Source organism: Thalassophryne amazonica, chromosome 5 (assembly GCF_902500255.1).
Source record: "Thalassophryne amazonica chromosome 5, fThaAma1.1, whole genome shotgun sequence".
NCBI classification, from domain to species: domain Eukaryota; kingdom Metazoa; phylum Chordata; class Actinopteri; order Batrachoidiformes; family Batrachoididae; genus Thalassophryne; species Thalassophryne amazonica.
Window position 1 is genome coordinate 128,195,666 of NC_047107.1, and position 24,032 is coordinate 128,219,697.

The 24,032-nt window shown below is 43.4% G+C and overlaps 1 protein-coding gene across 1 annotated transcript; it reads right to left on the reverse strand.

The window, feature by feature from the left end:
• Nucleotides 1-2,659: 2,659 nt before the first annotated feature.
• On the reverse strand, nt 2,660-22,710 carry sncaip (synuclein, alpha interacting protein). Its single transcript, XM_034171341.1, has 12 exons — nt 22,624-22,710; nt 18,499-18,586; nt 18,109-18,181; nt 16,260-16,801; nt 15,602-15,770; nt 15,195-15,454; nt 14,217-14,396; nt 11,756-11,869; nt 11,266-11,391; nt 9,514-9,683; nt 5,530-5,619; nt 2,660-4,279 (listed from the first exon to the last, which is right to left on the reverse strand). Exons 2-12 carry the CDS (start codon nt 18,553-18,555, stop codon nt 3,292-3,294), a joined length of 2,769 nt encoding a protein of 922 aa, XP_034027232.1. The 5' UTR covers nt 18,556-18,586; nt 22,624-22,710; the 3' UTR covers nt 2,660-3,291.
• Between the last annotated feature and the right edge of the window lie 1,322 nt (nt 22,711-24,032).

Consider the following 24,032-nt stretch of genomic DNA (forward strand, 5'->3'; position numbering starts at 1 on the left):
AGTCTTGTAACATGCAGCTACTGCAACAAGTTAAGACTTGTTATTTATTATTTATATTGAGCTCACAGTTAGTGACTGCTGAACACTTAATGTCTTAAATTGCTCACAGCTAATGATAAAACCCAGAAAATGTTGATTTTATATATATATATATATATATATATATATATATATATATATGGGAATATTGCATATTTTATTCTCAACAGAAAAAAATGCCCAAGTTTAGCACAAATTGTTTTAACCAATCCAATAAGCCTATTAAAAAGTACACATTCTTGGATTTTATAAATATTTAAAATTGTATGATATTTTAAAAAATAAAACTCATACTACCTGTTCGTAATAAGTTTTAAAATTACCTTCAATCTGAGAGAAAACAAATCTGGATAACATAACCTAAATTGAATAAAAATCTAAAACAAGTAATTTCTTATGCATTTACCTTTAATATAAGATTTTTCACAAGTCCACCTAAGTCGGGTGCCCACTTCTAGCTGGGTGAACTGAGAGAATGTAGATGATTTGTTTAGATTGTGTGTGTGTGTGTGTATATTATATATATATATATATATATATATATATATATATATATAGTACTGTGCAAATATTTTAGTCGCATCTAATGCATCATAAAAGTATTAAAAGTTCTGAAAACCTGACACATTAATTAATAAATTAAATGTGTGTTGAATTTCAACTTTAATGATAATCAATATGAAAACTGGGTTCTATTTATGTGGGATTTTTCAAATATAAGACACACCAGAGTGTCACAGGACCTCAAAAACTATTTTGGGAAAAATGTGACTTAAAGTACGAGTAATTGTGTTTTACAATCATTTTAATACAGCATGATCATTTGCAACTGTGTTTGTGTGTTATTCTACTGGCCAGTACACTTACAAAGAAATTATTCTCATTATTATTATTATGTAATTTAAAAAATAGCTTGCATAGTCACTTCAGTTGGAACTGATTTTGTGTTGACATGCCAATAAAGAAAAGGGGGGGGAGGGGGGGGGGCAATAAACGCTACTTTTATTATAAGCCCGGGATGCTTAAAACTTTTATATGTGTATGTGTGTGTGTGTGTGTGTGTGTTGTAAAAGTGGTGCTGTAATTGTTGAATGTAATTAAAGTACAACCACAATTCCACTGAAGTTGGGACGTTGTGTAAAATGTAAGTAAAAACAATGATTTTCAAATCCTCTTCAACCTATATTTAATTGAATACACCACAAAGACAAGAAGATATTTAATGTTCAAACTGATAAACTTTGTTTTTGTGCAAATATTTGCTCATTTTGAAATGGATGCCTGCAGCACATTTCAAAAAAGCTGGGACAGTGGTATGTTTCCCACTGTGTTACATCACCTTTCCTTCTAACAACACTCAATAAGTGTTTGGGAACTGAGGACACTAATTGTTGAAGCTTTGTAGGTGGAATTCTTTCCCATTCTTGCTTGATGTACGACTTCAGCTGTTCAACAGTCTGGGGTCTCCGTTGTCGTATTTTGCGGTTCATAATGCGCCACACATTTTCAATGGGTGACAGGTCTGGACTGCAGGCAGGCCAGTCTAGTACCCGCACTCTTTTACTACACTGTTGTAACACGTACAGAATGTGGCTTGGCATTGTCTTGCTGAAATAAGCAGGGACGTCCCTGAAAAAGACGTTGCTTGGGTGGCAACGTGTTGCTCCAAAACCTGGATGTACCTTTCAGCATTGATGGTACCATCACAGACGTGTAAGATGTCCATGCCATGGGCACTAACACACCCCCATACTATCACAGATGCTGGCTTTTGAACTTTGCACTGGTAACAATCTGGATGGTGTTTTTCCTCTCTTGTCCAGAGGATACGACGTCCATGATTTCCAAAAACAATTTGAAATGTGGACTCATCAGACCAAAGCACACTTTTCCAATTTGTGTCTGTCCATTTCGAATGACCTCGGGCCCAGAGAAGGCGGTGGTGTTTCTGGATGTTGTTGATGTTTGGCTTTCACTTTGCATGGTAGAGTTTTAACTTGCACTTGTAGATGTAGCGACGAACTGTGTTAACTGACAATGGTTTTCTGAAGTGTTCCTGAGCCCACACGGTAAGATCCTTTACACAATGATGTCAGTTTTTAATGCAGTGCCACCTGAGGGATCGAAGGTCACGGGCATTCATTGTTGGTTTTCGGCCTTGCTGCTTACGTGAAGAAAGTCCTCCAGATTCTCTGAATCTTCTGGTTATATTATGGACTGTAGATGATGGAATCCCTAAATTCCTTGCAACTGAACATTGAGAAACATTGTTCTTAAACTGTTGGACTATTTTTTCACACAGTTGTTCACAAAGTGGTGATCCTCGCCACATCTTTGCTTGTGAACAGCTGAGACTTTTGGGGATGCTCCTTTTATACCCAATCATGACACACACCTGTTTCCAATTAACTGTTCACCTGTGGAATGTTCCAAACAGGTGTTCGTTGAGTATTCATCAACTTTTCTAGGCTTTTGTTACCATTGTCCCAGCTTTTTTGAAACGTGCTGCAGGCATCCATTTCAAAATGAGCAAATATTTGCACAAAAACAATAAAGTTTATCAGTTCGAACATTAAATATCTTGTCTTTGCGGTGTGTTCCATTGAACATAGGTTGAAGAGGATTTGCAAATCATTGTATTCTGTTTTTATTAACATTTCACACAACGTCCCAACTTCATTGGAATTGGGGTTGTACTTGTACAATCAATTATTTAAAAAATATAAATTTGGATTATGTTGTGAACATGTTTTCTCTAAGGTTAAAGAACAAAGTTGTTTTAAATTTAATGAGTGTTTATTACTTTTTAGAGTCTATTTCCTGCATTTTTGTTATTCTGTTAACTGCCAACATGGCAAGCCAAAAACATCTGAATGGAAGAAATTTTCATTCAAATCTTTTTCAGCTCTGGAAAAATGGTTTAAGATTTTTTTTATTCCAACATCAAAACAAGGGGAAAAAGTGAATTTAAAAATTGTTAATGTAGTTGTAGTGAAATGACAAATACTGTGTGTCTGATAGTTGGATTCCTGGTACTGTTCATTATGATACTTGGTTGGATGGGGTGCGGAACTTGAAAAACATTGCAACAAAAGCATCGCGTCCACACAGACTAAACTGGCTCCATGGTTTGAAATTTGATTCTAATCCAAGACGCCGCTGGTCGGCGTTACCTTCTCGCTACCTCTCCACGTTTGCTGATGATGCATCTCTCTTTGCCCGCAAGAACCTTCTGGAGGTTCTTGGACTTTGTTAGATGATACTGGTTTTGCTTTTGTTGCGTCCTCCTCCTCTGCTGTCCGACTTTTTGCCCCCTACGCTCTGACATATCGACAGTTTGCCCGCACTGTTTGTTTGACCACCACTGTTGTTGTTGTTGTTTGTGTTCCCACTCAATGTCTCCATGATGGAGCGGAATGCCCCAAAAGGTCGCTTGTTCTCAGAACTAGCTGTTGGAGTCCTCTCTTTCCCATGATGCCCTTTGGCTGGCTCTGCTTCCTGACCGGAGTTCTTATGAACCTGCTCGTCAAAGGTGACCCTCAGTTTGAGGGTCTGAGACGTCTTCCTGCGAGACGAGGGCGACTTCAAGGCACTCTTAGGGCTGGTCGCCACTTTCTGACTGTTGGCAGCGTCGTTGCTGTCAGTGGAGGAGTCTGCTGCTTTGCCCTCTCTCGCCTCAAGGCTGTTTGAGGTGGGGGAAGGATCGAACCCGCCTCCATCAACAGACTTGGACCCGCTGAGAGAGAATGCCTGCTTCCGCTCAGCTGTAGAGGACAAAGAGGAGGCGGGGAGGTGCTTCCTCATCATTAGGTGGAGGTGGTTCGGCACGGGCTCCTCTTCTGTGATTGGCAGGTGAACGGGCCTATCAGGTCGCAGCACTCCAGTATTTGCGGATGAACCCCCGTGGTTCTTCCCTTCCTCCGGCGGATAACCGTCTGAATCAGATTCGCTGAGAGAGCGTTGCATAATTTGTTTGAGTCTAGCTAATTTTAGCTCGCGCCTTTCCGCTAGCCCCGCCCTGCGGCTCCCAGGAGCCCCGGGACCTTCTCTGGTTGAGCCCCCTGCTGGAGCCAGTCTGTCTCGTGGACACAGGGGTTCAGAGGAGTCCTTCCCCAATAAGTGGCGGAGCACCGAGTCTGGGGCCACACCCCCCTGACGAACCAACCAATGGCCATCAGAGGGAGTTCCCTCCGCTGTCAGCATCATCTCTGGCCACGCCTCAACTGAGGGCTGATGGGAGCTGAAGTCCAAAGACAGAGCAAGTAATTATTTTTTATTTAGTAGCTCTTTCTTTAAATATTACCATTAATAAAAACACCAAAATGTACACTATCAACATCATTACTATCACTACTACAACTACTGCTGCATATTACCAAATTTACCAACAATACATTCTTCTTTTAAACAGCCTCAGCCATACTTGTCAGCAATTACCTTATTTTCTGGAACATAAGTTGCAGGGTTTTTGTTTTTTTGTGTTTTTTTTGTTTTACTAGTTTGCAAAGTCCTGTGACTTTTATATCGTAAACATCTGAGGACTTTGCTCACCTTTGACAACAGTTTTTTTTTTTACTTTATGAAACCACAGAAATGAATGTAGCAAGAATTGAAAGTACGCTCAAAATGGCAACAAAATATCTGCCACTGGACGTTAGCGGTACAACGTGGCTGAAAATGTATAACGGGCTTGGAACTTTTTCTCCATATTGGTTCATATCACTGTTGCGTCTGTCTTGGAAGTGTTCGCCAGTCAGTTTCTTTATGGTGAATGTTGTGCAAGATAAAAGGACCCAAAACTACCAACAGTTAACACCATCACCACCAATATCTATCGTAAAATAGTTGAAGTTGTTCATAACTACACTACACTTTCAAAGTTCGAAAAAACTTCACTGCCAGTGCCAAAGTGACATGATCAATTTAAAGAAAAATGGATGTCAGTATGATGTAATTGTTAAAAGGTTAAGTGGAACACTGCTAGCAATGTTTTAATATGAATAAGGTTGTAAAAAAAAAAACCTTTTCCTTCAACACTTTAATACAGACATTTGTTGTTTTTTTTTTAACTATCTAAAAATTGATTGGCAACAAACAAAAGCAAAAAAATTCAGATGTAGAAAAGCTTAAGACTCCCAGATAAAAATAATAAATTATAGACCTATAAGATTAAGAAATCAAGACATTTTTGGGCAGCTGTAAAAAAATACGTCTTGACCACATTTATTTCAATGCAGGTCTACTTTAAGCTATGTGACTGCATCTGCACGTCTGACTGGGTGGTCATTGAATGCATCATCAAAAACAGGTAAAAAAAACAACAACAAAACAAAAACTAAGGTTTGGAATGGCAACGAAATGAAAATGACCAAGAGTAATGATGTACAGTAGGAGCAGATTCCAGGGTTAATCCACCCCCTTGTGGCTAAAACTTTCATAAAATGTGTGCGCGGAGTTGTGAAATTAAAGAGTTATTTTTCTGTTTGTTACCTGGGCGACCTCAACGGCGTCCCGTCGGTCTTGGTTGGGTCCATCAGTCTGTGCAGCTGTTTCTGCAGGACTGTCCTCTCTGCTGCCTGTCTGAAAAACAAAAACACGCCAACGTCTGCAAACGCCCAACGTCAGCAAACACGCAACATAAACAACCAAAGCCGGCAAACACGCAACATAAACACCCAACGTCGGCAAACACGCAACATAAACACCCAACGCCAGCAAACACACAACATAAACACCTGACGTCAGCAAACACCCAACATAAACACTCAATGTCAGCAAACACGCAACATCAGCAAACACCCAACATAAACACCCGACGTCGGCAAACACCCAACATAAACACCCGACGTCGGCAAACACCCAACATAAACACCCGACGTCAGCAAACGCCCAACATAAACACCCGACGTCAGCAAACGCCCAACATAAACACCCGACGTCAGCAAACGCCCAACATAAACACCCAACGTCAACAAACGCCCAACATAAACACCCAACGTCAGCAAACAATGTCAGCAAACACCCAACATAAACACCCAACGTCAGCAAACGCCCAACATAAACACCCAACGTCAGCAAACGCCCAACACCCAACATAAACACCCAACATCAGCAAACGCCCAACATAAACACCCAACGTCATCAAACGCCCAACATAAACACCCAACATCAACAAACGCCCAACATAAACACCCAACATAAACGCCCAACGTCAAACACGCGATGTCAGCAAACGCCCAACATAAACACCCGACGTCAGCAAACGCCCAACATAAACACCCGACGTCAACAAACGCCCAACATAAACACCCGACGTCAACAAACGCCCAACATAAGCACCCGACGTCAACAAACGCCCAACATAAGCACCCGACGTCAGCAAACGCCCAACATAAGCACCCGACGTCAGCAAACACTCAACATAAACACCAAACGTCAGCAAACACTCAACATAAACACCAAACGTCAGCAAACACTCAACATAAACACCCAACGTCAGCAAACACTCAACATAAACACCCAACGTCAGCAAATGCCCATCAGCAAACACCCAACATAAACACCCAACGTCAGCAAAAACGCAACATAAATACCCAACATCAACTAACACGCAACATAAATACCCAACGTCAACAAAGACCCAAGATAAACACCCAACATAAACACCTAATGTCAACAAACACACAACAAACTCTGGAGGCCGTTGGGCCCAATAACCAACAGCTCTGCTCAGCCTCCTCCACAATAAAAGCATTCTAACGACACACCAGCAGCCATGAGTTTTACTGTGAAAGGCTAACGCCAGCAGCTAATGACAATAAACTGTACAAGTTAAGAATTAAACAATATTAACACATTTTTTTAAATCAGGAATTACTTTTGGACTCGGCCATCACCCAGGCCGAAGTCACCGAGGTGGTCAGAAAGCTCCTTGGTGGAAAAGCTCCTGGAGAGGATGAAATCTGTCCTAAGTACCTCAAGTCTCCTTAAGTCTCTGGATGTTGTGGGACTGTCCTGGTTGACACGTCTCTGCAACATCGCGTGGCGGTCAGGGAAAGTACCCCTGGATTGGCAGACCGGGGTGGTGGTCCCTCTGTTTAAGAAGGGGGACCGGAGGGTGTGTTCCAACTACAGGGGATCACACTCCTCAGCTTCCCCGGTAAGGTCTATTTCAGGGTGCTGGAGAAGAGAATTCGACCGATAGTCGAACCTCGGATTCAGGAGGAGCAGTGTGGTTTTCGTCCTGGTCGCGGCACACTGGACCAGCTCTACATGCTCCATCGGGTGCATGAGGGTTCATGGAAGTTCGCCCAACCAGTCCACATGTGCTCTGTGGATCTGGAGAAGGCCTTTGACCGTGTCCCTCAAGGCGCCCTGTGGGGGGTGCTCCGGGAGTACGGGGTCCGTGGTCCTTTGCTAAGGGCTATCCGGTCCCTGTACGACCGCAGCAGGAGCTTGGTTCGCATTGCCGGTAGTAAGTCAAACCTGTTTCCAGTGCACGCTGGCCATCGCCAGGGCGGCCCTTTGTCACCGGTTCTGTTCATTACCTTTATGGACAGAATTTGTAGGTGCAGCCAGGGTGTAGAGGGGGTCCGGTTTGGGAACCACAGAATCTCTTCTCTGTTTGCGGATGATGTGGCCCTGTTGGCTTCGTCAAACCAGGACCTTCAGCGTACACTGGGGCGGTTTGCAGCAGAGTGTGAAGCATCCAGGATGAAGATCAGCACCTCCAAATCCGAGGCCATGGTTCTCAACCGGAAAAAGGTGCCTTGCCCTCTTCAGGTCGGTGGGGTGTCCTTGCCTCAGGTGGAGGAGTTTAAGTATCTCGGGGTCTTGCTCACAAGTGAGGGATGGATGGAGCGTGAGATCGATAGACGGATCGGTGCAGCGTCTGCAGTGATGCGGTCACTGTATCAGACCGTCGTGGTGAAGAGAGAGCTGAGCAGAGGGGCAAAGCTCTCGATTTACCAATCGATCTACGTTCCAACCCTCACCTATGGTCATGACATTTGGCTCACGACCGAAAGAACGAGATTGCGAGTACAAGCGGCCGAGATGAGTTTCCTCCACAGGGTGGCTGGGTGCTCCCTTAGAGATAGAGTGAGGAGCTCGGAGTTGAGCCGCTGCTCCTCCACGTCGAAAGGAGCCAGCTGAGGTGACTCGGGCATCTTTGTCGGATGCCCCCTGGACGCCTCGCTAGACAGCTGTTCCGGGCACGTCCCATCGGGAGGAGGCCCCGGGGAAGACCCAGATCATGCTGGAGGGACTATGTCTCTCAGCTGGCTTGGGAACGCCTCGGGGGTTCCCCCGGAGGAGCTGGGGGAGGTGTATGTGGATCGGGAGGTCTGGGCGGCTTTGCTTGAGCTGCTGCCCAGTGACCCGACCTCGGATAAGCGGAAGAAAATGGATGGATGGAACCTGATGGATTTGAATCACGTGTGCTTGCATCAGTCAACCATGAACCTTCGTGCCCATGCGTGAACTTTTTCACGCCTGTCGATTGCGTCATTTGCTGGTAAGCAGCCTTTGTGTGAGGATTGTGTAGTGCACTCGGCAGATTTTCATTTTAAGGAAAAAGACGGAACGACTGGAGCAGCGCCGCATCAAATTTTGCCAGAAACTGAGCGACAGCCAGGTGGAAACCATTCGGATGATTCAGACGGCTTTCGATGACAATGCTCTGGGCATCACACAGATTAAGGAGTGGTACAACCGGTTTAAAGACATCCGCACAACAGTGGAGAGCGAGCCGCGCTGCGGTCGGCCATCAACACGCTGAAATGACCAGATCATTTCCAAAGTGAACGCTGTGGTGATGCAGGACCGTCGTGTGGCTATCCGAAATTGCGGAAGAGGTGGACATCAGCACTTTTTCGGCACATTCCATTGTGACAGAAGATTTGGCCACAAAAAGAGTTGCAGCGAAATTCGTGCTGATGGCTTCGCACGAAGCTGCTAACGGCAGAGCAAAGGCAACTTCGTGTTGAAGTCTCACAGGACATGCTGTGACATGCCCACCTCTTCCACAATTTCTCGGATAGTCACACGACTGAAAAGTCACCGAAAGCCGTCTGAATCATCCGAAAGGTTTCCACCTGGCTGTCGCTCAGTTTGTGGCAAAATTTGATGCAGCGCTGCTCCAGTCATTCCGTCTCTTTCCTTGAAAAGAAAATCCGCCGAGCACACTGCACATGTCCCACACAAAGGCTGATTACCAGCAAATGACGCAATCGACAGGCGTGAAAAAGTTCAAGCATGCGCACGAAGGTTCAAGGTTGGCTCATGCAACCACACGTGATTCAAATCCATCAGGTTTTTGCAAAAAATAAAAAGGTCTGATACTTTTCTAACAGACCTCGTATATTTGGTCACATAACTGAGTCTGAAGCGCCATTAGCGCTCTGAATCCAACATCGCTTTAGTCTGCAAAGTTCAACAGAAATACAAACTAACAATGAACGTTTGGTAACTTACTCGTTTAGCTGTTTGGTCAGTTTAACAACCTGGGATGCCAGTGACATGCACGTTTCCACGACAACAAGGTAACGGGCACAGGTAGTGTGTCCCTGCCGCTCGGCACTCTGGGAAGGCCGCTCCCCCTGCTGGTTCTGGACAGTCACGTTGGACCCGTACTCCACCAGGGTCTGGACACACACACACACAATAACACTGCAGGAGTATCACTGGTACCACTTTAGACATAAATGTTAATTACAATACATAAATAAGTTAATTACTTGCAAAAACTGCCATCACATGACAACGGTGTCCTCGGAATGTCATGTGACCATAGACGGTATGAGCATGCCCCCCCGCCCCCAAAAACAACAGGCACCATCGCCCAGAAGACGCTCCATCAATCTATAATGATCACAACGTGGTTGGAACATAAAGTAATGAAAGCCATTTTGAAACACTGCAGATCTGAAGCAAATTACACGTGTCAAAGCAGGACAAACAAAGAGAGACGGATGGCGTACATGCTAATTACAGGAGTTGGAGGTAAACGAGAGCACAGCGCTGCATTGGCAATGTAAAAGAAGAAAAAGAGACAAGTTTTTTTTTTTCAGTTTGTGGACAAAATGGTCCGATCAGTTCCAAAGTCAGATCAGAATCAGCATTCACTGAAAATAATAGATTTACCGTATTTAAGTCCTTTCTTCAGCTCTTTAACCCCTTAAAGCCTGAATTTATATAGCTGTATAGCCTTTAAGTAGATGGTAAATAATGTTGAGATTATTAATTTCACTTTTGCACAAAAAATAAATAGTAATTTTGGTAATAATTTATGTTATAATGTTTTAATAATACTGGTATGTTGCAAATATACGAGTTCTGTCAATATATTGCCATCAAAAGCTGCCTGGATTTTACAAATGGTGTTTTTCCTGTGGGAAGTCCTTAAAGCGACAGTATCACCTCAAAATCTCTCATCAGCCATTAAAATTTTCACTGAAAACCAGCTTAATTTTTCGAACCGTGTCCACCTCGATGTGTCTCACAGGTTTAGAAAAAATTTTGATCAAACAAAGCACCAGTCTCTCAGCAACTTCTCAGACAAAGGAATTCCGACGAGGGGCTGGACGACTCCTCCCACAAGGAGTGCTCACAGGCGAATGACGTCACCGACAGGCGTGGAAAAACTCACGCATGCACACGAGGGTTCAAGCATGTCTGACATAAAAACATATGAATGAAATCCATATAGTTTTTGAAAAAAATAAAAAGGACCTATACTTTATTGACAGCCCTCGTATGACAACAGGCATACTGGTCAATTTGGTATGTTGCATATTTGAGTCAAATATTGTAGCATATATGCGACAATAGGCGTTAAGGGGTTAATCTGTTGTTTGTGTGTGTATATTGTACTTATTTTTGGTATTTATTTATTGTGGGTTTATTCTGTTTAGCGCTTTGATTCCCTGGAAGTCCGATATAAATAGTGATTATAATAATTATGAGTAATAGACGCGGGACCTCCCAAACAAGTTAAAAAATAAATAAAAATACCTGACTTGTACTCAAGAAAATGACAGTTGTAATGCAGAAGAGAAAAATGTGGATTATCGCATCCCGAAAAATACTCAAAGCACATGATGCGTGTAAGTGGAGTTTACCAAGTTTGCTGACAAAGTAAAAACAGTAAGTCTCACAAACCCAGGACATCCTGTAACCCCGGGACGCCCACAAACACAGTAAGTCCCGCAGACGCAGCAGGGTTACCTGTATACAGGTAAGGTGTCCGTACTGAGCTGCTACATGAACTGCAGTGTTGCCGTTCTGGTCCACCTCGTCCAGAGAGATCGCCTGTTCCTGCATGAACTGAAGCAACCACAGCAAAACCTTCTCCTGCAAAGACAGAAAGAGAACCCGGAGTTTGCCGACAGCACACTTTACAAAAGTGCTCTGTGCCAAACTTTGACAAGACTTCCACCCGACCCCTCTGCCAAATCAGTAAAGTGTTCCAGCTTGTAGCTCTGGAAGCTTGGTCCATCTCCACAGACTTTCTCCAAAGGTCAGCTAGAGGGACCAAGAGCTTCTTGGTCGTCTCTAACCAAAGCCCCACCCCTGTTAGTTTAGATCGGCTAGGCATATGGAGGAAGAGTCGTAGTTCTAAAAGTTTATTCAAACAGCACTGCCAGCTGTCAAGCTTGGTAAGGGGGCGGGGCTTCCAATTTAGAAACAGTAAATATTCATGTTCAGGGTGCATTACCTGTCCATGGCGGGCGGCGTAGTGGATCAGACTCGGATGTTCTCTGGTGCAGCTGAGCTCGGCTATGGCCTCCGTCTCACTCACCATCCACCGCACACACTCCAGGTGACCATTCTGCAACACAGGAGGAGGAAACCTGGATTCCACAAACTCAACAGGGCCAACTCAGTCTGTATGGGATTCAGGGTCCAAAAGTGCCACAGAACTTCATTTACTGTAAACACTTGTTCTTGAAAACCAAAAACCTTCTGGAGCCACGCTGACCAAATGCCAACAGCCAATCAAACATTTGTGTTCCTCACAAAGGCACGGAAGACACCGCTGAATTTTGGAGATTGAACCGGATCCAGATTCTGGATCAGGATTTCAATTTGTGTGCTTCACTTGATTTTGAGGATTACGTCAAAACTACTGATTTTCACCAAACACTTAGGGGTGCCGGGGGGGGGGGGGGGGGGGGGAAGAAGAAGAAGAAAAAAAAACAAAAACAACAAAAAAACCAAACGATTCACGTCCGAATCGTGATTCTTATTTATTACGATTCTGAATCGATCCAAAATGTCCAAGAATCGATTTTTAAACAGCATTTTTTAAACATTTTCTTGCTTACTCACTGCATGTACTGTTTGTCAGGTCTCTGTACTACAGCGTTCCCACGAGGGGAGGGTCCGGCGTGCTTCACACATTTGTGAGCTGCAGCTTAGCATGGCGGGCAAAGAGCTAATTCAGCCAGCACCGTCTTTGCTGAAGGCAAATGTTTGGGCGCATTTTGGATTTTATTATTTGCCGCGTAAGAAGGAGCTTGACATGACTTATGCAGTGTGCAAAATCTGCAAAATGAAAGTCAAGTACTTCAGAAACACTTCAAATCCCCAAACCCACATGCTATGCTAACACCCAGAGCTAAAAGAGGGGAGCAGCGGTATCTGCTGACAACTGACAAGCACTTCGCTAAACTGCCAGCCAACGCTGAACGAGCAAAGCAGATAAGTAAACTTATATCTACAATCACTTGATTAACCTTGTAAAGCTGCATTTTCTTAAACATAAACATTTTTTTAAGTAATATAACTATTTCTCAGAGCTCTTTGAATCGAAAATCGATTCTGAATCAAATCGTCACCCCAAGAATCTGAATCAAATTGAATCGTGAGTTGTTGTACGATTCACATCCCTACAAACATTGGTGTTATGCCTTGGAAGACGCCACTAAATTTTGGAGGTGATCTGGATCAGGATTTCTCTTTGTAGACTTTTAAGGATTTTGTCAAAACTACTTCACAGATACGACATCACAATGTAAAACCAGGATCAGGAAGACACTAGTTTGTTTCAGCTTGTGAATTAAATATCAGATCGTAACATCTTGATCAACTGGACCATTCTGGATCAGTATGCGATCATTCCACTGTGTTGTGGAATCCGGATCCAGGTAAAGTCCAGGTCACAATGTGAATCAGATATCTGTTATTTTGAGTCCTTGTCAACCCTTGGCAGACATCACAAATCTCTGACTGCTCTTGTTCATGATTTGTTCATTAATCATTCCAGGTCCAACTGTAAATTTGTTCTGTTTCTTGTGTGGATGGCCACAAGACAACCGCTAGGGGGCGCCAGATGTCTGCCAAAGAAAATTAAAAATAAAACAGGATTTTCCCTGTGTAATTTAATCAATGTGACTTTTACACAATCAGACAGCTGATCACTGTATTGATTACTGATCATAATGTTGAGAAACATCAGCAAACGCATCTTGAATAGTGGTGCAGATAAGTATGACTTTTGGCCAGAATAGTTCACTTGGCGATACAAGCATCAGATTTGCCATGAATGTTCTTCATAAATCAGTGTTTGAGAAGGAAGTGCGGGCCGCTTGAAAATCCAATATGGTGGCCAGGGAGGGGTCAATGAAGATTACACAGGGGTCAATGCTCCAATCATATTGAAAGCTATAACACATTACGTGTCTGATCACAAAGATTCCATAGAGGTATCCAGGGATCACCAACCCTCTTCCTGGAGGGCACCCCCAGGCAATTAAGTGTATCAGGTGTGTTTAGCCGATCACAGCTGGAAAACACCACTTTCAAAAAATCATGTGTGACTTGAGTAGGTAGATGTGGAAAATGTGCAGGGCAGGTGCCCTCCAAGGAGCAGGGTTGGTGACCCTTGGTTTGGACCATCTATGACTGAATGTTATGGAGTAGAAACAGCAAGAATGGTGACAAAGGTCAGTTTCAGTTTGTACAGGGGTCAAAAGTTAAAGCCATATTGGATTTTCAAGTGACCCGCACTTTTTTCCTCAAACACTGATTTATGAAGAACATTCATGCCAAATGTGATGCTTGTATCACCAAGTGAAGGATTGTTTCAGTTATCTGCTGCACTAGAACTCTCCCCACTAAAAGCTTTTTGCTACAGCCGGCAGGAACCAGACCGCAGAAGAAGCACCCTCGCTGACCTTGACCCCGAGGCCGGCCGGGGTCAGCTGCTGGTTGTTGCGTTCATTGAGACCGTCCTCCCCCATCAGAGACGTGAGGTGCTGCAGACAGTCAGCGTGACCGTGAGACGCCGAGATGTGGAGAAGATTGTTGCCGTCCTCATCTCTGATCAGCTCCAGATTATCAGCTGCCAGGTGAGGCTGAAAAGAGGAGGAGGATCAGGAGGAGGAGACAGAGGACCAGCAGGAGGAGAAACAGGAAGAGGAGACAGAGGACCAGCAAGAGGAGAAACAGGAGGAGGAGACAGAGGACCAGCAGGAGGAGAAACAGGAGGAGGAGACAGAGGACCAGCAGGAGGAGAAACAGGAAGAGGAGACAGAGGACCAGCAAGAGGAGAAACAGGAGGAGGAGACAGAGGACCAGCAGGAGGAGAAACAGGAAGAGGAGACAGAGGACCAGCAAGAGGAGAAACAGGAGGAGGAGACAGAGGACCAGCAGGAGGAGAAACAGGAAGAGGAGACAGAGGACCAGCAGGAGGAGAAACAGGAAGAGGAGACAGAGGACCAGCAGGAGGAGAAACAGGAGGAGGAGACAGAGGACCAGCAGGAGGAGAAACAGGAAGAGGAGACAGAGGACCAGCAGGAGGAGAAACAGGAAGAGGAGACAGAGGACCAGCAGGAGGAGACAGAAGACCAGCAGGAGGAGAAACACAAGCAGGAGGAGCAGAGAGAGACCCAGCAGAAGGAGGAGAAAGAGGAGCAGCAACAAGAGAAGAAGAACAAAAGGCAGAAGGTCCAGAAGGTGGGAGTGACAGAGGATGATAAGAAAGAAATGAAGAAAAGAGGGAAAGAAAGGAGGGATTTTTATTTGTTATGATTGTATAGTAATGTGCAAAAGTTTTATGTACTTTAGAGGGTTTTTCTTTCATCTGTAGTACCAAATACATTGTTATCATCATCATCATCATCATTAAATAAAGAGGAAAACAAAGTGCTGACCAGCAGTGAGATCTGTCCTTCTCTGATAATGTTGATGATGTTCTGGTTCTTCTTCGTCTCCTCGTCTACTTCCCCTCCGGCACTTCCAAACCCTCTCTGGGAGCCTCCTCCTCCTGGTCCAGAGGTCCAGGGATTGGATCCATCCTGCCGGCTCATGCTGCCACCCGGCAGAGGGAACATCAGTCCTAAACCTCCTGGAGGCTCCACACCCGGCCTCTGGCTCTGGGAATCTGGATAGACCCGAGCTGACAGCAACTTGTCTGCAAATCAAACATTTCACACATCACCTTCCACACCAGTGTTCCTGAACGCTGTTATCTGCAGATTAATTCCAGAAGAACCTTCACCTGCTCTGTGGTGACGTTTGCATCCACCACAAACATCGAGACAATACTTTTAGGACAAACCTGCATCTGAGAAAGACGAGAGGGAGGAGGAACAGCTGAGGAGACCAGAGGACAGCAGTTCAGGCTGGTATCCTCCTCCAGCAGGGGAGCGGTGGAGGTGGTGGAGGTCTGGATCCATGGACTTAGATTTCCTCAGGTCAGACCATTTCACAGGAGACAGCACACAATACTGCAGAAAAGACATACAACAGAACAGAGCATTCATTATGGAGGAAGCAGAGAGGACGGAGGAAGATGATGGAAGGAGGACAGAAGCTAAAGAAGCTGACAGAGCAGAGGTCTATGAGGGACTGAGGATAGACACCAGAGGCCAGCGATGGAGAGTGGCCAGAGGCCAATGAAAAAGAGTGGCCAGAGGGCAACAGCTAAACAATGGAGAGAGGCCAGAAGCCAACGAAAGAGAGAGGCCAGAAGCCAACAGGCCTATGTAGGAGGAAGGATAGAGACCAGAGAAGGAAAGAGGTCAGAGACAAGCAAAGGAGAGAGGCCAAAGGCTAAAGAAACAAAGAGAGCACAGAGTATGAGAAAGGGAGGATAGAAGCCTGTGAAGGAAAGTGGATGGAGGACAGAGATCAAAAAGGAGGTAAGACAGAGGTCTATGAAGGATGGAGGACAGGGGATATCTGTGGAGGTTGTTAAGAAATCGGTCTGTTTTTACTGGTGTTTGTGAGCTGCTGCTGCCCAGACTCAGAGACTCGTTGTGAACCAGTGTGGCACTCTTCCTATTTCTCTCCAGGGTCCCTCCTCCCAGACTGTTGCCCGACACCGAGCGCTTGTCGTGAGGGACACGAGGCAGCGTGGACATCTGCTGACTGGACTTGATATAAGGCACATCCAGGATTTCATCCATGTCAAGATCATAGTGCTCCAGCTCCCCAAACAGGACCTGAGGGTTGGCATTTCCAACAACACCAACACTGCTGCCGGCCAGACCTTTGACCTTTACCCCCAAGCCTTCAAAGGAGGACGTAGGTTTGCCAGAGCCAGCGTCATCCTTGCTGCCCTCACCCGTCTCCCCCAGGTCCAGCCCCTGTTGCTGGTCTTTGTCATGGGTGTCGGAGTTGGTGGTCTCTGGCTGGTGTTTAAGGGGCGATACTCTTTTCACGGGCCGGAACTTGCTGTGGACCTCCACGAGCCCTGTGGGTTTGATTCCCCCTCCGCTGTGGGAGGAAACACCACGACTCCAGTTGATGGCGGGAGCTGCAGCAGGAGGAGCATAGTTTTAACATCATGACAGTTTAACCGGTTTGATATTGCTTCAAAGGGTTGAAGATACTGTGAAAGAGAACATGGAGCACGTTTTAACTCTCACCTACAGTGTTGACACTGATTTGATCGAAAATACAGTCAAATTTAATGCTCCAACATACATAGAAGAAAACTTTCAGGGTGAAAAGTCATCTTTGGTGTTCAGCTTACAGAGATACATGATCCTTCAGAGTTCTTTCACTGAACCAATAAATTAAATTATTGTTTTTTTATTTTTACTTGTGATCCCTCCCACAACTAGAACTGGTCATACAAGGATTGGCTGAAACGTTCCACCTCCTACGTGAATATTTCAACAACAAGGGAGATCCTCAAATGGATCTCATATCTGCTTAAAGAGTGGAATGTTCTCTGTCAGGCAGTGCCATTACTTTTCCACGTAGTCACCTTCTAGTTACTGCCAACGTCGGACACGTTTTTGCGTCTTGTCAGTGAAGAAATAAGGTGTCATTAGTGGAACAGTGTCTCCTCCAGCTCTTTCAGTTTGGGGAAAAAGAAGATGGAAGGTGTGAGATCCGGACTTTACAGCGAGTGTGGTCAGATTTCAACTCGTGTGTGGTCAACCATTTTCATGCTGAAGAACTGCTTCTTTTGCAGGAAAAACCTGCTTCAACCGTGTGCGCAGCTTTTGCAAAGTGTCCACACATCGCTCGGAGCGGCCACTGTCGCCGTGGACTACGCCATCGCTCCTGCACTCAATGCTGTGCATCTGTGGCTGCTATGGGGCAGCCACACATGCAAACTATGCTAGTTTGAGAAATCCTGTGAGTTATACTCCGGTGCAGCTTATTCACTGAAAAATCAAATGTTGGTTGCTGTTGTGATGACGAAGAAGAACAAGAAGATTAAAAAGTTGATAATACTTGGGGGGAAGAAAAGGTGCAACTGATACTCCTTTGCAACATATGTGTCTTTTTTACATTTGCGATATACCACGGTGTGGAAAGTACAGTACGTCAGTAAAACAAATGTTTTTTCTCCATCATCCGTTTCTTGAAGGTTTAACTAAAGCAGCTTGTCTTTGTTAACGGTAAGCGTCAGATGTTCTTTTTCATCGTGCATTCGGCCAGTAAATATCATGACTTGCGTATTCTCCAGTCATTAGTTCAGTTCTGTAAAAACTGTGAACTCCTGAGAATGAAACGGGTTTGGAATGTTTGCCAGCTTCAATGTTTGCCAGCTCCAGATGCTCCATGTTCAGTTTCACCGAGAACTCTGTAGGCACAGAGAATAAAAACCTGGTCTGTCTTCAGCCTGACCATCGCTCCTCCTAGACAGCTCTGGGATACTCTTCAGAGACGTCACCGAATACTGCGAGAGCAACAATAAACACAAAAACGTGTGAGGGAGCAGGCAGGCACACCCTGGACACGCGCGCGCGCGCACACACACACACACACACACACACACACACACACACACACACACACACACACACACACACACACACACACACACACACACACACACACACACACACAGGAGAACACTGGATCTGGACTAACCAGAGACCATCTTCTTAAGATGAAGCACTTCAGGACTAATCTTCAGGATTAACCACGAAGAAATAAAATTTTGCCACCTGAAGGCGTCAGTCTGTGATTTATTGCACGCGTGTTTGTACGAACCACTGAATCATCAGAGAAGTCGATCTCGTCCAAGTCCAGGTACTCAGGAGCCTCCATGTTCACATGGCATCATGAGACGCACCAGCAGCTGCCAACAACAAGATGAGCATCACTCACCACCTTCAAAAAGGCCCCGCCCACCATCTCAGGAAGAAACCTCCAGTAGACCACACTGAGCGTGGTGACCACCTGACTTGACCACATCAATGAAAGGCAGGTGTCTAAAAGGACAACCATGAGGTGAAGGACAAAAATCCCAGCTAAACCTAGGAATGGGTTCTCCACTTCAGGATGTGAAAGCACACGGGCCAAAATGATCTGAAATAGTCCAAAGTACAGAAGACTCACTCAGGAAAGAATTCACAAATGTTCAAGGCGTTTTTCCCTGAGCTAGAGTTTGAAATCTCCAACCCTCCCAAGTGTTTTGAATGCAGCATACGCATTGTAGCTTGGAGCTTGGTTAACTAAAGCTAATTGGGATATGCACTGTAATATGTAGTTTGGTTAGCTAAAACTAATGGGAATATGCATTGTAGCTTTGAGCTAGGTGAGTTAAAGCTAACAGAGATATGCATCATAGCTTTGAGCTAGGTGAATTAAAGCTAACAAGGATCTGCATCGTAGCTTTGAGCTAGGTGAGTTGAAGCTAACAGGGATCTGCATCGTAGCTTTGAGCTAGGTGAGTTAAAATTTACAGGCCTATGCACCGTAGCTTCAAGCTAGGGGAGGTAAAACCAATGATATGTAGTTAGCTAAAACTAATGGGAATATGCATTGTAGCTTTGAGTGAGGTGAGTTAAAGCTAACAAGGATATGCATTGTAGCTTCAAGCTAGGGGAGGTAAAACCAATGATATGTAGTTTGGTTAGCTAAAACTAATGGGAATATGCATCGTAGCTTTGAGCTAGGTGAGTTAAAGCTAACAGGGATCTGCATCGTAGCTTTGAGCTAGGTGAGTTGAAGCTAACAGGGATCTGCATCGTAGCTTTAAGCTAGGTGAGTTAAAGCTAACAGGGATCTGCATCGTAGCTTTGAGCTAGGTGAGTTAAAGCTAACAGGGATCTGCATCGTAGCTTTGAGCTAGGTGAGTTAAAGCTAACAGGGATCTGCATCGTAGCTTTGAGCTAGGTGAGTTAAAGCTAACAGGGATCTGCATCGTAGCTTTGAGCTAGGTGAGTTAAAGCAAACAGGGATCTGCATCGTAGCTTTGAGCTAGGTGAGTTAAAGCAAACAGGGATCTGCATCGTAGCTTTGAGCTAGGTGAGTTAAAGCTAACAGGGATCTGCATCGTAGCTTTGAGCTAGGTGAGTTAAAGCTAACAGGGATCTGCATCGTAGCTTTGAGCTAGGTGAGTTAAAGCTAACAGGGATCTGCATCGTAGCTTTGAGCTAGGTGAGTTAAAGCTAACAGGGATCTGCATCGTAGCTTTGAGCTAGGTGAGTTAATGCAAACAGGGATCTGCATCGTAGCTTTGAGCTAGGTGAGTTAATGCAAACAGGGATCTGCATCGTAGCTTTGAGCTAGGTGAGTTAAAGCAAACAGGGATCTGCATCGTAGCTTTGAGCTAGGTGAGTTAAAGCTAACAGGGATCTGCATCGTAGCTTTGAGCTAGGTGAGTTAAAGCAAACAGGGATCTGCATCGTAGCTTTGAGCTAGGTGAGTTAAAGCTAACAGGGATCTGCATCGTAGCTTTGAGCTAGGTGAGTTAAAACTAACAGGCCTATGCATTGTAGCTTTGAGCTAGGTTAGCTAAAACTAACAGGCCTATGCATTGTAGCTTCAAGCTAGGGTAGCTAAAGCTAACAGATTTATGCATTATAGCTTTGAGCTAGGTGTGCTAAAACTAACAGGTCTGTGCATTGTAGCTTTGAGCTAGGTGTGCTAAAACTAACAGGTCTAGGCATTGTAGTTTTGAGCTAGGTGTGCTAAAGCTAACAGGGCCATCTATTTTAGATGGGAGCTAACTACAGCGAGCAGCAGGTTTGTTCTCTTTTATGATAAAGAAGAAAACAGACATCTTTATAATCTTTTAACGTTGGACAAACGCATGAACAGATGTTCAAAAATGGTCCAAACTAGAGATCTGTGAGCTTGCTCATAAACTGATTCTGGAGCAGACGCAGGAACATAAACCATGTTAAATACCTCCTTGTCCTCAGTATTCCGGTCACTTCTCTCCTTGCTTTAAAGTGTAAAGTGAAAAGTTTCAGTCCTTTTGTTCCAATAAATAAAATCTCAGTAACATTATGTTCAAAGCGCTGAGTTTCCATACAAAAGAGAAGTTTCTCTTTCTTTCTTTTTTTTTTTAACACAACAAAACCTCTGATTGCACCTTTGAGAAAACGTCTCATCCGAGTTTGTTGATAACAAGTTTGGCCCCGAAGCCACATGACCAGAAAAAATAGTCTGCTTTCTTTTTCCTTCCCGGCAACCAAACAGGAAAGCAATCCCAAAACAAAAACGCTGTTTTCACACACAATCAGTAATTCTGCTGAATATTATCTGCTGTTCAGTCTGTTTCTGAGAGTGTTGCTAAAGATTTAATCAACTTTTTCAGTTCTACACTTAAACAAGTGCCAAAGAGTCAGTGGAAGAAGTAAAAAAAAAAAAAAAAAAAAAAAAAAAAAATCAAAAAGATTTAAAAAGACAACTTCAAAGGCTAAAAGAAAAAAAAACTGTGCAGAAGATTAAATACAACTTACTGATGTGTTTAGTGCTGAAATAATTAGTCAATGAATCCATGAAAAAAAATGACATTATCAAGAAAAACAGTTCTGGTTCCAGCTTAAGAGGATTTTGTTTCAAAAACATTCCATAAACTTCCCTATAAATTCTATAAATGTCAGCTCACATACCTACAGAGCCAAAGAATCTCACAGGCGTCATCCGTGAGGCACGAAAGAAAACTCTCCCATTCAAACGTGTGCCTGATAACCACAAAAACATGGTACGAATATTTGTGGGGTTCAACTGGAACTCCTGTTTTCAAATGTGTTTCCATGTTTGACTGCCGCAGCTTAGCTCCATAACAGCCGTTCATTTCTTGACTAAAGCATGAAATTTTGCACACATATTGGAAATGAACTAATGCTTATTTTCAGATGTAGAGGCATCCTGAAGCTGACCTCAAATGACCTGCAGGGGTCAATAAAGAAATACACAGGGGTCAAAATTTAAACATTCCAATCATATTGATATTATTTGTCTGATCATCATGATTCCAAAAAGGTATAATTAGGATTGAATGTTATAGATTTACAGTGTTAAAAACAGCAGTTTGTACAGGCGTCAACAGTTAAAGTTGTTCCAATTTTGGTAAAAAAGTGATGCAAATTATTGGTTGAGTTAATGGATTAAAAAGGAATAGTTTGGACCATGTATCATGCTCAGTTATATTACAGGGTAACATATGTCACATGAAAATTCAGTAAGGTATATCTTATATATTATATTCCAATTCTAAGGTGGAACTATGCTAGTATAAGTATATAATATACAAACAGTATATGGAACATATGTCACATGTCATAGAATCCAATGGACCTCGACAGTGTTTGATGTTTACTTTGGAGACCAAACATTCAACACAAACAAAACTATTCCATTTATTAATCCTGTTAGCTCAACCAATAATGTGAATCACTTTATTGCCAAAATTGGTGCAACTTTATTTTCTGACCCCTGTACAAACTGAAATGGACCTTTGTCACCATTCTTGCTGTTTTTAGCCTGTAACTCTAGAATATTTAGTCAAAGATAGTCTGAACTATAACTTTTTGGCGTCGTTATGATTAGACAAATAATATGATATACCTTCCAACATGACGTGAACTTTTTCTGTGATTTATTTTATTTACAGTTTTTAAAAGGTTGTACATATGATACGTTAGTTCACCCAGCTTCGATAAAACTGTTCAAATCGTCTCATCCATAATTTAAGTAATAAAACATGACGTGTTTATTATTATTTTTAATATTTTTTTAGTGTTTAAGCCTTTAGCTAATCAGCAGCATCTTCACAAGCTAACGTGGAAGCTAACACAAAATTACTAAGTACAAAGACGCTCACGAAACATTTTCTACCGGACACGGAGAAGACTAACGCTCGGTTTTACCGCACGGTACCTTGACGAAATCCCGGAGAAAACAAGCAGCTTTACGAGCTAAAGGCAGCTAGCGGAGCCGCTAGCTGGATCCAGCTGTGTTTTTTTCCTTCAGTCCTGTAAAGCACAAAGACTGACGACAAAGACAGGATCAGCGACAGAGCGCTCACTCCACCCAATATTCGTGTGAAGGGGAAAAAACATCTCAACAACGTACATTCGATTAACCTACATGTTTTAATCCCGCCGGTGTTTAACCAGTAGGATCATTTATAGATAGCACAATAACTATATAACTATAATCCAGTTCATGCAACAACAACATCAACAAATCTGATATCTCGATTTTTTTTTAAACTTAATAGAAAACTTGGAGAAACTTTAAATTATTATTATTGGTAATTTTATGAGCAATTCGTGAAAAAACACTTCCGGTTTCAGTGTGGATATTCCTCGTGTCCCGTTTAACGTTATAATCGTCAAATTTTAACGTTAATTACATTTATTTATGTTATTTTACAGTTCACACACTGCGCCACGCCCATTTACTCCGGCTGAACGTCATTAGTGTTTCTGGAAGCCGATTGGTTGTTTCAATAGACGATCTTTGCCGAAGGCAGCTGCTGCTGACCACAAAAATATACATTGACAAAAAAAAAAAAAAAAAAATCCAGTCACGTGTTTTTATATATTAGTAGTAGTAGTAGTAGTACTAGTAGTAGTATTAATGGCTTTTTTGTCAATCTAATTGCATTTGTAGCTAAATATTTGGGCAAGAAAATAAAGACAAATAACAGTTAACAACCTGTCAATGTATTAACAATTTTATTATTATGTTAGAAAACTTACATTAAATATTTTAGAAAAATGTCTTTTTCTCTTACACCCCCCCCGCCCCCCCCCCCCCCCCCCCCCCCCCCCCGCGCGCTCCACCTTGGAGCTGTGACGGGTGAAGCAAAGCACACACACACCCACTCTCCACTAGATGGCACCATCAAAGTATTTCAAGGTTGCTGAAATGTTGAAATTTAGTTTAGTTCGAGAACATTTAAGCTTTTTTTTTTTTCCCCGCAACCCGATCCCGGATAAGCGGTTGAAGATGAGTGAGTGAGTGAGTGAGTGAGTGAGTGAGTGTGGTTTATCCACAAAATAACTTGAACACATCAGTTTGGAAAATGTGAGTGATCAATTTTTACACTTTGCTAACATTTGATAAATTACACAATTAAATTCTTAATGCAAAATCATAATAATAATAATTTTGCAGCTGTAATATATTCACACACAACATGACAGTTTTCATTCAAGCAAATTTTATTAATATACTATAACTGCATGTTCATAACAAGTCAGGTAAAAATACACACTGAGCTCTGGACAAGTGTCATTTATGGGTCAGTTCATTTTGGAGACACTCAGTGGAATGGAACA

Excerpts from the sequence above, each read along its gene's own strand:
- sncaip (XM_034171341.1), bottom strand. The coding sequence starts at position 18,555 with ATGGAGGCTCCTGAGTACCTGGACTTGGACGAGATCGACTTCTCTGAT. Across the intron at positions 15,771-16,259 it reads GCAGCAGCTCACAAACACCA|TATTGTGTGCTGTCTCCTGT; the intron begins GTAAAAACAGAC and ends TCTTTTCTGCAG. Across the intron at positions 11,870-14,216 it reads CGGCCGGCCTCGGGGTCAAG|AATGGTCACCTGGAGTGTGT; the intron begins GTCAGCGAGGGT and ends CCTGTGTTGCAG.